At 29.8% G+C, this 15737-nt stretch overlaps 1 protein-coding gene across 5 annotated transcripts in view; it reads left to right on the forward strand.

Annotated features, from left to right (window-relative positions):
• LOC130674844 (protein kinase C and casein kinase substrate in neurons protein 2) overlaps window positions 1–15737 on the forward strand; it is a 139886-nt gene that overhangs the window by 73673 nt on the left and 50476 nt on the right. For all 5 annotated transcript variants that reach the window (XM_057480273.1, XM_057480270.1, XM_057480271.1 and 2 more), the window contains one exon: window positions 12144–12370. In XM_057480273.1, coding sequence (XP_057336256.1) covers window positions 12144–12370 — 227 coding nt within the window. The remainder of the gene's footprint in view (window positions 1–12143; window positions 12371–15737) is intronic.

The following is a 15737-nucleotide window of genomic DNA, read 5'->3' on the forward strand; positions in this document are numbered from 1 at the left end:
TAAGATTAATTTTTATATTTTTATAACGTTTTCAATATCATAAAAACTAATGATCGTTAACTTACAGATATTTAATTAATACATTACGAATAAAATATATTCTACTATGTTGTGGAGTAAAATGAACCACAGTGGTTCTTTAATGCTAGTTCTTATTACTACTTACTGTAGTAAATGGTACTACAGGTTGTGTACCACAGTGTACTAGTAACTGTTACTAAACGTGTAGTTATCCTATATATTACTAGTCAGTGTAGTAAATGGAACTCCATTTGTAGTAAATTTAACTACACATTTTTTTCCGTGTAGAAAAAAATCCAAATTTTTTTTGAGGATTACCACTTCCAATTAATTTTTTCATTTCAATTTGTCAAACACTGAAGTCGTCTATAAATCCTCAAAAATTTCTACAGTGATATTTTGTAAAATAAGCCCAACTGGGCAAAATTTTTTTTTTCAATTGATAAAAAAAAATAGAAGAAAAAGTCCGCCTTCTCTGGAATTGGCGGGAAAAATCGCAGAGTAAATTGAACTTTTTTTTGAGGAAATAAAAAAGAAATAAAAAATGGCGAACTTTAAAAAAATTATGGTTTTTCTCAAAAAAGCCAAAAATTTGATACAGTTTAATATTGTTTAATTTTTTTTGTAGTTTTTTCTGAAAAACACATTTGAAGAGAAAAATTTTAGAAAAAAAAAACGTCTCAATTAGTCAATTTTTGAAGAAGTTATAGCTGTTTGAAAAAATAAAAGCCTTATTTTTGAAAAACTCGTAACTTTTATTGGGTTGAGTAAAAAAATTTTTTAATTTCCTGAAAAATGATTTTAATGGGGTAAAATAAGAAATAAAATTTTCAGCCAAATCGAAAAAGGTCGGGGTCAAAAGTGGTCGATTTGGTGTGGAATGCCCCATATATCATCAGACCTTTTTTGTAGACAATTTTATTCCCTAAAAGTTATTTCTAATAAAGTTTTTTCGAATTCCACATTGTTTTCTAGTTATTTTTATTTTAATGTCACGCTCTTAAAATCGATTAGAAGACTATTTTTTTATGAGCATGACATTAAAATAAAAATAACTAGAAAACAATGCGGAATTCGAAAAAACTTTATTCAGTATAACTTCTAGGGAATAAAATTGTCTACAAAAAAGGTTTGATGATATTTTGTAATAAGTCTGATAGTTTCACCGGAAAAGTAGAAAATCTCAAAATTTAATACGAATTTGACTTCAACCTCAAATAACTTTTGAACGAATAGATTCCTCAAAAAATGATAAAAATCTTTTTTAACTTCCCGCTAAGAAAATTGCAAATTTTCAAAAAAGGGAAGTTAATGGTTTCGGTCCGATTTCCGAGAAATCGAGTTTTCATCAGATGTCAACGTTTTGAGGTCCTACACGGAAAAAAATGTGTAGTTAAATTTACTACAAATGGAGTTCCATTTACTACACTGACTAGTAATATATAGGATAACTACACGTTTAGTAACAGTTACTAGTACACTGTGGTACACAACCTGTAGTACCATTTACTACAGTAAGTAGTAATAAGAACTAGCATTAAAGAACCACTGTGGTTCATTTTACTCCACAACATAGTAGAATATATTTTATTCGTAATGTATTAATTAAATATCTGTAAGTTAACGATCATTAGTTTTTATGATATTGAAAACGTTATAAAAATATAAAAATTAATCTTAGATTCTTCGGACTTACAGTATATCAAATTAAAATGATATAAAAATGAATTTATTAATGAATAACTTAAAATAATAAGGACTCAAATTTCAAAAGCATACTTTTTATCAATACCCGATAAGGATAATTTTAAAAATATATTTGTAATCTATTAATTCTCGTATAAGCATAAACTTAAAATAATTACGTATTAATTTTTATTAATAGACAATATAAAAAACATCGTTTTAAAAGTTATAATTCTAATAAATAACAAATACTCCATAGGCAATGATTTAAAAAATTGCATTAAAATCACGATTCACTGATAAGAGCATAGAAATAAAATTTAATAAGAGTCATTTAGGAAGAACGACAGGTAATACAAAACAAATTTTTAACTTCCCGCTAAGAAAATTGTAAATTTTCAAAAATTCGGGAAGTTATTGGTTTCGGCCCGATTTACGAAAATCGAATTTTCATCAGATGTCGACGATTTGAGGTCCTAGGAAGCTATTCTGACTAATTTTACGATGATGTCCGAGTGTATGTACGTACGTATGTAAATACCTGTATCTTTTGAACGGATGAACCGATTTTGAACTTTAAGGTGTCATTCGACGCGGCTTGTTAATATCTTGAAGCTGTAAGAAAATTGAGCTTGATCGGTAGGGCTCGTTCAGAGATATTCCAAAAATAAAAATTTTTCAAAAATGTTTTTTTTTGATAACTTTTAATGTGCTTGATGGATTGATTCCAAAATGGACTGGGCTCTAGAGCTTTATAAGCCGCGTCAAATGCCACCTCAACCATCAAAATCGGTTCATTCGTTCAAGAGAAACCGTTGTCGAAAGAATTAAAAAAAAATTTTTTTTTTATTTTTTCTGAAATATCTCAAAAACGACTCAATAAATCGAATTCAAAATTTGATCATCTTTAGAACTTGATAAAACGCGTCGATTGCCACCTCAACCATCGAAATCGTTTCATTCGTTTGAGAGATATCGTTGGAGAAAAAATGGTAAAAAACGTTTTTTTTCGAAAACAACAGCATACAAACGTATTTTCGAGCTCGAAGAGCTTGAAAATGTATTCCCAATAATGTTTTCGAGGTTCTTGAGCTCGAAAACAGCGGGAAGTTTTGGGGCTGGCCCGCAGGATCAACTGACAGACCGATTTTTTTGTATTATATTTTATATATATATATTTATTTTAAATTATATATATTATTATTTATAATGTTTTATAATATTATTTATAATATTAAATACACTGACACAAGTTGAGGATACCCACAGAATGGAGTAAAAAAGTTGTAGGTAGCGCTGTTATTTTCTTCTTTCGATCATTTTACCACACATTGGAGTAGATTGTACAAGTAATCTGGTATTGTATACTCCAAAAATAGTAACAGATACCAATTCATATAAAATTGTGTGGTTCCCAAAACCACAAAATAAGTATTTTATACTACATTGAGTAGTTGTGGAAACTACAAAGTTTTACCACATTACAGTAGTAAGCAGAACTCCTATAGTAGTAAAATATCACGCACACTGTGGCTTATGTTACTACAGTTGTTATTGCGGCGACCACAAAGTGTAGTAAAATTTTTACTAGTTTGGTGTGGTAAATTCTACTCCAGCATTTTTTCCCGTGTATAATTGCAATCGTTAAATTAAAAGATTTGTATTACAGTTGGGAAATTTTTTTCTGTATTCACTTATAACTAGCAATCAGTATTGTAATTGTTCTTCATTTTAGTAAAACACTTATTGTATTGCTCGATTAACGCTACACCACGTTCCGCTACACCATCCACTACAGTCAGCTTGGAATAAAATCGCACACATTTGTTAAAGCTATTATCAGTAGCCCAAGAATTGACATCTTTTTCAACGAAGTCGTAAGGCAAATCGAAGTCTTTGAAAATAGATAAAGAATCTATCGATACAGTCACTCATATATTTATCTAAGAATGAATTTAAATTTTTCGTTTCCATTTCAAATTTTTTTGCCTTCACTTTATTTCATTTCCGGCATTTCATATTTGCAATCATTTGTTTTTTTGATTCGACTTTTACTCCATTGTCAAATACAGAAATGGCGGGTAACTTATCGGTTAAGTACCACAGGTGATTCTTCATTTTTTTTGCGGCAGCTTTTGACACTAGTAAATTAATAGCTTCGTATCGTATTAAGTTCTGCAGAAAAGTGAGATCATGATATGGAGCCAGGATAGCGAAAGGTGAAGTAAACCATGCTTTATTATAATTTACAATAATGAATAAGCATACTGCTGGAAGACTATTTTGTTCGCGACCACTCAGTTTGAATTCTTCACTAAAAATAAAGATTTTTAGACAATAAATTGCCTTTGCCATCCAACGAGCATGACTCATAGCTCCTGGGCGTTCAAAAGACAATTTTTTTTTTGGGTACGTAGCTCCTAAAAAAATTGATGAGAGTTCCAATAACTCACGGTAGTCACTCCTTAGATGATATTTCTGAAAAAAGTTCAATTTTACGCCATAAATTGATTTAAACTCTTAAACTCATTGAAAAAAGCACAAAAATTATTTTTTTAACTTTATGCATATAAATTGTAAATTAAAATTAATGAGAATTATTTGATTTTTAATTGCTAGAACATTAATTAAAATACCTCGAAAAAATTTTTCTATCTACTTTATTTTTGTTTATCGTAACCATAACGACGATTTTCAAAAGGATTACTAGTAAAATTAACGAATGAAAGAAGTAAAACAAAGTTGGTGGCATAAGTTTATAAATAATTACAAGAGAAATTATGATTTAAAGTTTTTCTGAAATTTTTCATGATTGATGGACAGATAAATGTAAAAATTATTTTATTTAATTGGTTTAAATTAATATCGACGATGCAACAATATTTTAAGTTGCATTTAGTTAAGTTAATCTACAGTGTTAGTTCAACTATTTTTATACCTTCTCGACGAGTTTTTTCAACTATTAAAATAAACTTAAACCGTACCTGCATATAATCTTCTATAAAAACTAATATTCCATGAGTTTTAACTGACAAAATATTATCAACCACGGCAACTTCTGTACCACGTTTGTACTTTAGTTTGTTAATTGTATCCGAAGAAACTTTAAATCGATTAAAGAATTGCACATTTGGACCTGATTGTGTGGGCCAATATACTTCAAAAACACTTTTTAATATGATTTAAAATATTTGGTGACGACATGGCAACCAAATTAGTCCACGGTCTAAAGCTTTCTCTAATTCGACACCAGCATCATGATGGATACCTACAAAAGACAATTCAATAGTAAAAATGAAATTATATATGAAAAAAAAAATTTTTTAAATTTTAAACTCATTCATAAAAACGACAAAAATATCTTTACTATTGTTTTTTTAATCATTAAGACGGATTTTGATGGTTCTTAATAATGTTGATTATTTTTACGGACTCTACAATAAAAAGTGGAAAATGATCATTTAGACAAAATTAAATCATTTCAATAGGAGGTAGTTTAAGCATTTGAATTTCTTGTAGGATTGTACTGACATCCGTTTTACTGTCTCATTTAGCAGTAATGAGAAAGAAATAATAAAGTAAATAATATTGCACGCACTTGTTTAAGAAATCGTAAATTTTCTATTTCTTAATTTATGGTTTTTAAATAATTTTGATCTCTTATCTTTGTTTGAAACCGACTAGTATGAGTAAAAGGAAATTATTTCCAAAAAAAAAAAAAATAAAATAAAATGTATCTCAACTAAAACAAATTCAAGAAAATTTTCGATGACTCATTACTCTTGTTCAATTTGCAGAAAAAAAGTAAAAAATTCTCAAAGTTGAAATTAAAAATCTAGAGAATATATACTTCGAAATTTGTTTTGATTCGCTTTTGCTTTTGAGAGGCTTTTTTAATATTAAAAGTAATTATAAAATTTTTCTTCATAATACACATTCATTTAAATCGTGTAAAGGTATATTTAAAGAATTCGGTATTGTAAGATATTTAGTATGATTGACCTGTGTTAGTAGGTGCAGTATCATTGCTTTTACATAACGACTAACACCCCAATCATTGAGAGTCGAGTAAACAGCTGATGCTTGATTTATCCCACTTCCAGAGTTTATTTTTGGAACACTAAGTAGGGGAGAGGTGCTGCAGTTGTAACAAAAAATTTTATTTTTTCGATTCCATTTGTTTTTTTTTAAGATAGTAAACTTAAAAACTGTCAGAAAGTCAGCTGATAGTATCTTTTATGTGACTGACTTAGTTAATTTGTAAAAAGTCCATGTTAACTTATTAAAAAATCAATTTATTTAACTAAAGTCAGGGGCCAAGATGGTGGCGCGCGTGGGCTGCAGTTGTAACACAGTGCAGGGGCAATTGTAACACGGAACGAAATAGATATTTTTCACCAAATTGCTTTTATTATTCAGTTAATACATACTATTATACTTTACTAACTCTTAAAGTCAAGTATTTAAACTTATAGTATCACATATATTGGGATCTTTAACATAAATTATTAAACATTTATAAACATTGAAACAATCAAAAAATAACACTATCCCAGAGTAGATTTGTGGCGTATCCAGTTTGCGCAGATCCCATATACACGACTCTGAGTGTTACAACTGCTACTCGCTCAAGTGTTACAACCGACACAAATGTTACAATAACAAAAATCTGGGCGTCGGTTGACCCTGCGGGCCAGCCCCAAAACTTCCCGCTGTTTTCGAGCTCAAGGAGCTTGAAAACATCACAGTGAATATATTTTCGAGCTCTTCGAGCTCGAAAATGCTATTACATGGAATAATTTTTTTATGAGCTTTTCAAGCTCTAACAAGTTACGTTTTATGCTAGAATTTGAAAAGTTACGAATCGAAAATCATTAATGAAGAAGCGGCTTTTAAATTTATATTATCGATTATGTTCTCTCAAATAAATGTGTTCAGGCAGAAATCAATGTCAGTCATCAAAATCAAGATTTGAATGAGTTTTGACTTAGGTCAGAGCAATAATATATGGAATATCCGAGAAAAACATTAAACATTGTGTTTTTCAATTTTTTGCTGACAATATGTTCAAAACTAAGGAACACGTTATATGACATTATCTGATGATCGGAAAAGACCTTAAAGAGAAAGATTTGGTATGATTTCAGACACATTTTAGCACATTATATTTTGATTTATCTGGAAAAAATAACATAAAATGTTATTTTTTTAACTTTTTAGCGCCGATATCTTTTGAACTAATCAACCGATTTTGACGTTTAGAATGGCATTCGGCGCGTTTTCTTGAATTCTAGAGCTGATTAAATTTTAATATTGATCGGATGAGTCACTTCAAAGATAATCGAAAAAAACCGTTTTTTATCATTTCTTTCGCCATCGATTTCTCTCGAACAAATTAACCGATTGAGATGGTTGAGGTGGCATTCGACGCGGTTTATAAAGTTCTAGAGCTGATTAGATTTTGAAGTCGATCGTTCACGTCGTTTCTGAGAATTCACTAAAAAACTAAGAAAAAAAATTTTTTTTTTTTCGTAATTCGCCAATATTTTCGAGTCTACTTGATCAAATGATCTGAAATTTTCAGGAAAGTTGAGGGCCAACAAGCTCTTTCGATTGCCACCTCAACCATCAAAATCGATTCATTAGTTAAAAAGTTACAAAGAGTTTACACACACACACACACACACACACACACACACACACACACACACACACACACACACACACACACACACACACACACGAACACACACACACACACACACACACATACACACACACATACACACATACATACACTCGGATATGACAGAGTGATTAGCTTGCCAAGTCTGGTCGCACCTAAGTATTATAGTCGAATATTAGGGCGCCACTGGAAGATGGACTCGGCCTTCCAGAACCGGATGTTAATTGTAATTTTTGATTCTCAGGGTCGTTTGTAAATTTCTATTTTGTGAGAGAGGAGAGGAATAGTGAACAGGCTGAAATAAATTTTATTTAAACTTTACTTTTAATTTTAATTAATTTAAGCACCTTGCTTATTATTTATTTAACCTTTTGTTTAACAATTAATAACCTTATGACAAACTATGCTTATGACAAACTAAATATCGTCCCCTGGACGTTTTCCTTATGACAAAACTAAATATCGTCCCCTGGACGTTCCCACACTCCCACACACACACGTATTTTAAGCGTCTCCCGGACGACACACACTCACACACACTCTCTCGTTAAAAAACCGTCCACCGGACGTTAAACCTTGAACCTTAATACACTTTGATTAAAAAACCGTCCACCGGACGTTAAACCTTATTCTCCTTAAATTCTACTTTAAAAAACCGTCCACAGGACGTTAACCCGCAATTCTTATTTCCTAGTGTCCACCGGACATATCCTAAACCTAACTTAATCCTTGTCCACCGGACTTACATCACAGACACAGTTTCTTTACTCTAACTTGACTCTACAAATTAATTGACTCTAATTTTAACAATACCCAATAACTTTTCCCATTTAAATTTTTACAATTCATAATTTCCAATACTCCAATCAATTAATTTATTTTTGTTTAATGTAATTTATAAATTAATTAATTTTACCACTTATAAATTTTTCACTAATTATTTTGACTGATTGAATTTTTCTAATTAATTTGCCACAAATTTTATACAATTATTATTTTCAATTCCTAATTTTTCCACTGACAATTTTCACAATAAATTTATTTCATTTTTAAAATAATCCGTTTCACTTTTTACTCACAATTTAATTTACCCAAACTCTAGTATCTTTTAATTAAATTTTAGATATTTTATTCAACTTAAAATTAATTTAATAATTACGTAATGACTAGAATTTTTGACCGGTGAATTGGCGTCACACGGTTCCCCATTTTATTGACGTTGATTCGAGTAATTCGAGTAAATTAATGAATCTTAGAATTAATGCGGCCGACGGAATAAATTCCAGCCTGTATTAATCTTAAGATAAATTAATAATTTTATTTACCGGATTATTTTCGCGACAACTTCATTTTATTCTGGCTGTAGAGCCTTGAATAAATACTACAGAGTTTTGAACACTTAATGGCGACCAAACGAGACGCGATAGAACTTTCGAGAAGACGAGATTGAACGGCTGGAGAGCCTGAACTATCCGTTTCTTTACGCGAGATCAACCGAAAGATATTAAGTAATATAATATAATTAAATTGCCAGATTAATAAAATTAATCAGAGGCCTGAATTAATTATAATTTACCTCCAATTTTATTTCAGCAGTCCTTGGAATTTATAGTGATGATCCGCTCCGGGCTGCTACCAATCTCTCGATGTTAGTTGAGTTTTCAGGTTTCCGTTGTCCGGCTTTCGTCCTCGTATTTTTGCTTCCGTCACAATGGTATTATTTAATTCACAATGTACTAGATAACCTTGTATTACAATGTGTTTGATCACTTTAGTCGTTCACTTTGTCTTCACTTGGCGTCCATCGCCTTCGGTCGTCCGACTGACTCTCTCTGGGTGTCCAACGAACTCTCTCGATTTTTGGCACGGCACTCCTTTATAACTCTTCGATTCACCCCCGGAAAACTCATCCCTACTAAATTAATTAGCAAAAGAGAGGGGCGGATGTTCGGGTCTCACTGATTAGCGACACCCGGTGACATGTCGAATCACTCAATTTAATAAACCGAATTATAATTAGGGCCCGTTATCGACCGTGGACAAATCCAATTTTAGAAATAATTAAATAGTTATTGGGATCTATTTTACCCTGTTACACGGACATCATTCTGAAAATAGTCAGAATAGCTTCCTAGGACCTCAAAACGTCGACATCTGATGAAAACTCGACTTTCGAAAATCGGGGTGAAAACAATAACTTCCCAATTTTTCGAAAATCGTCGATTTTCTTAGCGGGAAGTTAAAAATCAGTAAATTGATATAAAATTCGATTATACAATACTCTTGATATGTCCCTTAAAGTATTAATTAAAGTATTAATACAAGTCTCACATCATAACATTAGAAAACAAATTTGTTATTAAAAAAATTGTGAAGCGTACGAAAAAAAAGTTTTCACGCGTATTTTCAACAATTCTCAATATTTTAATATCGGAACAAGATTAATAACTGAAACTTTGACCTAATCAATAATTTACTATTTTGAATAAGTTAAAAAAAGAATAATAATAATTTTTAGTTTTTTTAATAGTTTTTCATTGAGTGTTACAACTGCCCCTTGTTACAACTGCAGCACCTCTCCTCTACAGTTGATACTTTTGTCAGTAGTAAAAGGAACTAAATAAATGCAGTTCTATGAGACGACAACTATACTCTTAGTTGAGTCAACTATTAAAATTATTTCTACCAACTATCACATAGTCACTAAGCTAACATAGTTACTGTATCTATTTTATGGTAATCGAGCCAATGATAAAGGTAATATTGTGATCACTACCAAGCCTTGATTTAAAAAGATTGAAATTTTGTAGTGACCATAATAAGGCAAAAATAGTTTCTTAAGTTTAGTTAATCTTACTATTTTTTCGTGCTGATTCACACTAGTATATAGTTCCAGTAACAATAAAAATTAGTTAGGGACACTATATTTTTATATCTGTCGCTGAATAGTTCAGGTTACTAAGCACTTTTCTCTCAGTGTACTCAGCCCCTCACCAGTAGCCAACCCGTCACATACTTTAACATTGGCTTAAAATATATATAGATATAATTTAACATGAAGTGGATGGCTACTAGTTTGGGGCTGGGTACTGGTGCTCTTACCCTACAATAAGTATGTTTCACTTGAATTATTAAATCTATCCCACCAATAATCAAAATCTCTGATCCTTTCGAATCCTCTTTCATAATATAATTAGGATTAAAAATAATTTGGAATTCTTACACTGTTAGAAGTATTTATTTGAGCCAAATAAGATTTATTAATAGTTAATAAATGATTCATTAAATGAGATTTATTTGAGCCAAATAAGCCATATCTTAATAGTTAATAAATGGCTTATTTGAATTAGAAAGAAATGACACATGAAGTTCAGGTTATAACTTTGAATGGAATGAGTGTGATTGTTAGTAAAAATTTATTATAATATTTCATTTTTTTTATATCTTTTGTATAATAATTTTTATCTTTAATTAACATTAATTGTGTGTATTATTTTCTTTAAAAAAATAAAATTAAACAGTCCTATAAATTATTTGTCATAGCCTCACTAAATTAACATCACGTGTCATTTCTTTCTATTCAAATAAGCCATTTATTAACTATTAAGAAATGGCTTATTTGGCCCAAATAAATCTCATTTAATAAATCATTTATTAACTATTAACAAATATTTATTTGGCTCAAATAAATACTTCTAACAGTGTAGAAACTTTTAGTCGCTCTGAAATCTTTTTATTTCTAAAAACGTAATTGAAAATAATTTAAAAAGGGCATTCCATGTCAAATCAACTACTTTTGACCCCGAACCCTTTCGACTTGGCTGCATATTTTTTTCTGCCCCCATTAAAATCACTTTTCAGGAAATTTTCAATTGTTTTCACTCCACCCAAAAAAAGTTATAAATTTTTCAGAAAAAGATTTGGAAAATCCAAAATTGCACGCCTCTAATGTTATATTTTTTACAATTCGATTTCAAAAAAATCGAATCATTCGCGTTTTTTCATAGAAATTTTTATGGTAAATATATGGTCATAAAAGTCAACAAAAAAGTAAGATAAGGAGAACATTCCTTATTAAGATGGTTGTACTCCGTACTTGTTTACATGGGAAATTGCCGGTTTTAACGATAATGATTTATTATTAAATACTTGAAATCCTACAGTAGTAATTTTTGAAAGAAACCTTCTCTGCGAATTCTGGAAATTGTGAAAAAAAAAAATAAATCGTTCCGTCGAGTGGTTCTCGAGATATCCGTACCAGAAAATTATTGTGGGGCATCTTTTTTGTACCGCTGATAAGAAACATTATGTTGTAAGTTAAAAAGCAACATTGCACACATTATTCTTTAACATTCGGAAACATTTTGGAACTTTCTAAGATACTATAGTTTCTGATGAATTTAAAACCACGAGTAACGCCCAATTGATTCAATCTTAATCTCACGTGGGTGGAGATGTGGACAAATTGCAAGTTTGTTAAATATTTGCTGAATTTGTGTGTTTTAATGTACAATAAAACCCTTATATGCTTTTAATTATACTTCTAAAATTATGGAATTCTCCACATTATTTCAGTATTATTTTAATATATTCGAATTCGCTGAGAATATTATGGAATATTATATAATATTATAGAATATTATAGAATATTATATTATATTCTGAGTTTGAATATTTAGTTGAAATTCATTTTATTTTCTCTTGATCTTTTTATACTTCTGAATAATAGTCAATGTTTTGTTACTGTCAGGTTAAAAAAATGCAAGATCGAGTACAAAGAACTAAAGAAGAAGTACAGAAAGCAAAAGAAAAATATGAAGCAGCTTTGCAAGAAATTAACCAGTACAATCCTAAATATATGGAAGATATGACCCAAGTCTATGAAAAATGTCAAGAAATGGAAGCACAGCGACTGCAGTTTTTCAAGGATGTACTTTTTGGTATTCATAAGTGCTTGAATATATCACATGATCCAGTGTAAGTAATTTTATACAGTGAAAAATATTCTGTCAAACTCAACATATTTGTGTGTAGAAAGCGATCCAGGTGACACAAAAAAAGTCAACCCTTGAATTTTATTTTTGTGCTGTCTTTATTTATTGAATATAATTCAAATTTTATTTTCATATTATCAAAAGTGATAAAAATTTCTATTCATCATCAAACCATTTCTTTGATTGAAAATAATATTTTTATTAGAGTGGACAATTGAAAAATGAATAATATAACATTTTACATCAGTTCTTGATAATTGATTGATTAGTTTCTTTTAGGAAAAAAAAGCTTATTTTGCAACAAAATCATTTTTACGTCACATACAATAATTCGTAATTGTATCTTTGTCGCTTCTATCATCATGAAAAACGTCATATTTTACATAAACTTTTAATTGATTCTAAATTATAGAAACAAAATCTGCATAGAATTTAATGTTAAGAAACTTGGTTTTTGCTGAAAAGTTCTGAAGACCAGATTTTCTGAGTTCTCCACGCCCATCCACGATAGAAAGTCGTTTTTATTTTAGAGACGTCCAGGATGACTCATCCATCTCAAGATATTTATAAGGGTCTCTGGTGTTAAACTGTTAATGACGTTTGCTTGAGAAGTCAAATGAAATACTGGGATCTGTGAGGTTGGGTGGCAGGTTAAATAATTAAAATCGATTTTGAATTATAGTTTTTTTCATTTAATAATAAATAACCTTATCACTATTTACGGTACAATATTTACACTTTTCTACGAATTTCGTTCTTCATGGAATGACACGTGGTGCCCCTGATTAAACAAAACGATTTGTGACGATTAAAAATTTTATCATCATTAATCGTCATGGTTTTTAACATTTAATCGTCTCTAATCGTCAAAAGACGATTTATTATTTTACGATTAAAAACGTTTAATGACGATTAAAATTTTAATCGTTTTAAATCGTTTTTAATCTTCATGCAGGACCAGAAATTGCTATGTATTATTTTACGATTAAAGACGATTCATGACAATTTGAAATTTTTAATCTTCATGAATGATCTTTAATCGTAAAATAATATATCCCTCGCGGACTCGGGATTACTCTGAAATCATGGTGAAATTTCGGTGAAATCATAGTGAAATGACAGTGAAATCACTGTAACTTTGTGCCATTTGCTTACTGTGTGATAATTATCATCCGATGGTAATTTTATGATGATTTCACCATCGATTCATAGTAGAATCACAATAGCATAACAGTCAATTTCCAGTAGTATAGCGGTAAGTTGACAGTATTATTACTGTGTATTTACAGTGATTTCACTATCAGTTTATGCTGGATCTGCAGTGCTTCAGTCATGCTTTCTCAGTAATAATACCGTGATCATACAGTGATTTCACAGCAGTCTTACTATAGATTCTTCGTGATATCACAATAATATCGCTGTGAATTGACAGTAATATTACTGTGATTTCTTAATCATTTAATCCTGGATCTGCTTAGTTTTCATCGAGATTTAGGGGCAATATTGAGATCCTATATTTATTGATTCAAAGATAATAATAATAAAATTAATAATAATATTATAATAGCAACAATAATCCTAATCTTGGTTTTTCAATAAATAATTTTTCTTGTTTAAAAAAATTGTTTAGTATCCATCCCTTTGTACGACTTCATGTAATTCCTCTGGAGGATTAAATGCTATTTTTTTACCCTCGGTAAAGAAGGAATTTTATTTTTTTTTAACGCATGATGGGACTCGAACTGCCGACCCTTCGATTGAGAGTAGCTTAAGTCATGTACTTTAGCCCGCTCGGCCACCACACGCATTCGGAACTACATATTTAATCTGTTACTTCATGCTATTCAATACTATATATACTCAAGACTAAGCTATAAGAAAAATTATTTTATTAAATACTATAAAATTGAAAGAATTCGATATTTATCAAAAAAAAATTTTTGCCTTCATTTGTAAATCATCAAGTTTTCTTAATTTAAGAATATTTTATTTTAAATTATGATAAATAATAAATATTTACTATTGAAATATTAATCTAAATGATATTCTCTTTATTTTTTGCAGTAGTTTAAATTCAATTTATACAGTTTTAAAAAAAAAGTTATTCAATTTTTTTATTTATTTATTTTTTTTCATAATTCTGAAAAATTTTACCGTCTTAAGCTTTTATAAAATTAACTAAATTAGATAATTACAGATAAAATTTCGCTCGGAAATTCCTAAAATAGCTAAATTTATAATAAATAAAATACATTTGTGCCCAAATATTTGCTAAACTTACAAATAATTATAGGAGCATTTATGAAATAATTGATATTATTTTTTTTTTAATTCCATTTCTATCGATTAATGACATTAAAAATTCAAATTTTGATTTTGAAATTGGATTAATGATAGATATACCGTATCAGATCACCATCAAAGTAGAGTGAAATCATGGAGAAAACACTAATAATTTGCTGTGAAAGTATCATAGAGTCACAGTGCTAATACTACTAGGTTGTCATGTGATCACGGTAAATTCATGGTTAAACTACTATGAACTGACTGTGAAACTATTGTAAAGTCACAGAGTTAACACTATCAAATTACTATGGAATCACAGTGAATTCGTAGTGAAATCACGATAAACTGACTGTGAACCCATGATAAAGTCTCAGTGTTACCATTGTTGGGTTACCATAAATCGATAGCTGATCGACAGTAAAATTATCATGAAAGTATGGTAATTTAATTCTAAACCTACAAAAGAATCACAAGTGAAATCACTATGGAACTACCATAAAATTACTGTAAAATTACTATATAACCAGAGTGACGAAATGGCACAAAACGACTGTGAATTCACTATGAAATTACCATCAATACACAGTAAACTTACGGTAAAATTGATTTCACTGTGATTTCACTGTGATTTCACAGTAACCCCGAATCCGCGAGGGATAGCAATTTCTGGTCCTGCATGAAGATTAAAAACGATTTAAAACGATTAAAATTTAATCGTTTTTAATCCTTTTTAGTCATCAATTGACGATTCATGATGATTTAAAACGATTAAAACAGTTTTAATCGTCGCAAATCGTTTTGTTTAATCACGATGCTAAAAGCACCCGGAAAAAAATCCGAGTACTCGTCATATGTGGTTGATATCACAAAGAAAACAAAAATATTAAAAAGATTGAGATGACTGAAAACTATTAAAATTTACATCAATAATAATTTACTAAGATGTCTGATAATATTAATGAGTTTAAATAAATAAGATAGACTGAGAATATTCACAAAATTGTTGAAGAAAACTAATGGCGTCCGTATGATTGAACTAGTTTTTTCTATATAATAAATTATAA

This window comes from Microplitis mediator, chromosome 9 (genome assembly GCF_029852145.1).
Source record: "Microplitis mediator isolate UGA2020A chromosome 9, iyMicMedi2.1, whole genome shotgun sequence".
Taxonomy (NCBI): Eukaryota; Metazoa; Arthropoda; class Insecta; order Hymenoptera; family Braconidae; genus Microplitis; species Microplitis mediator.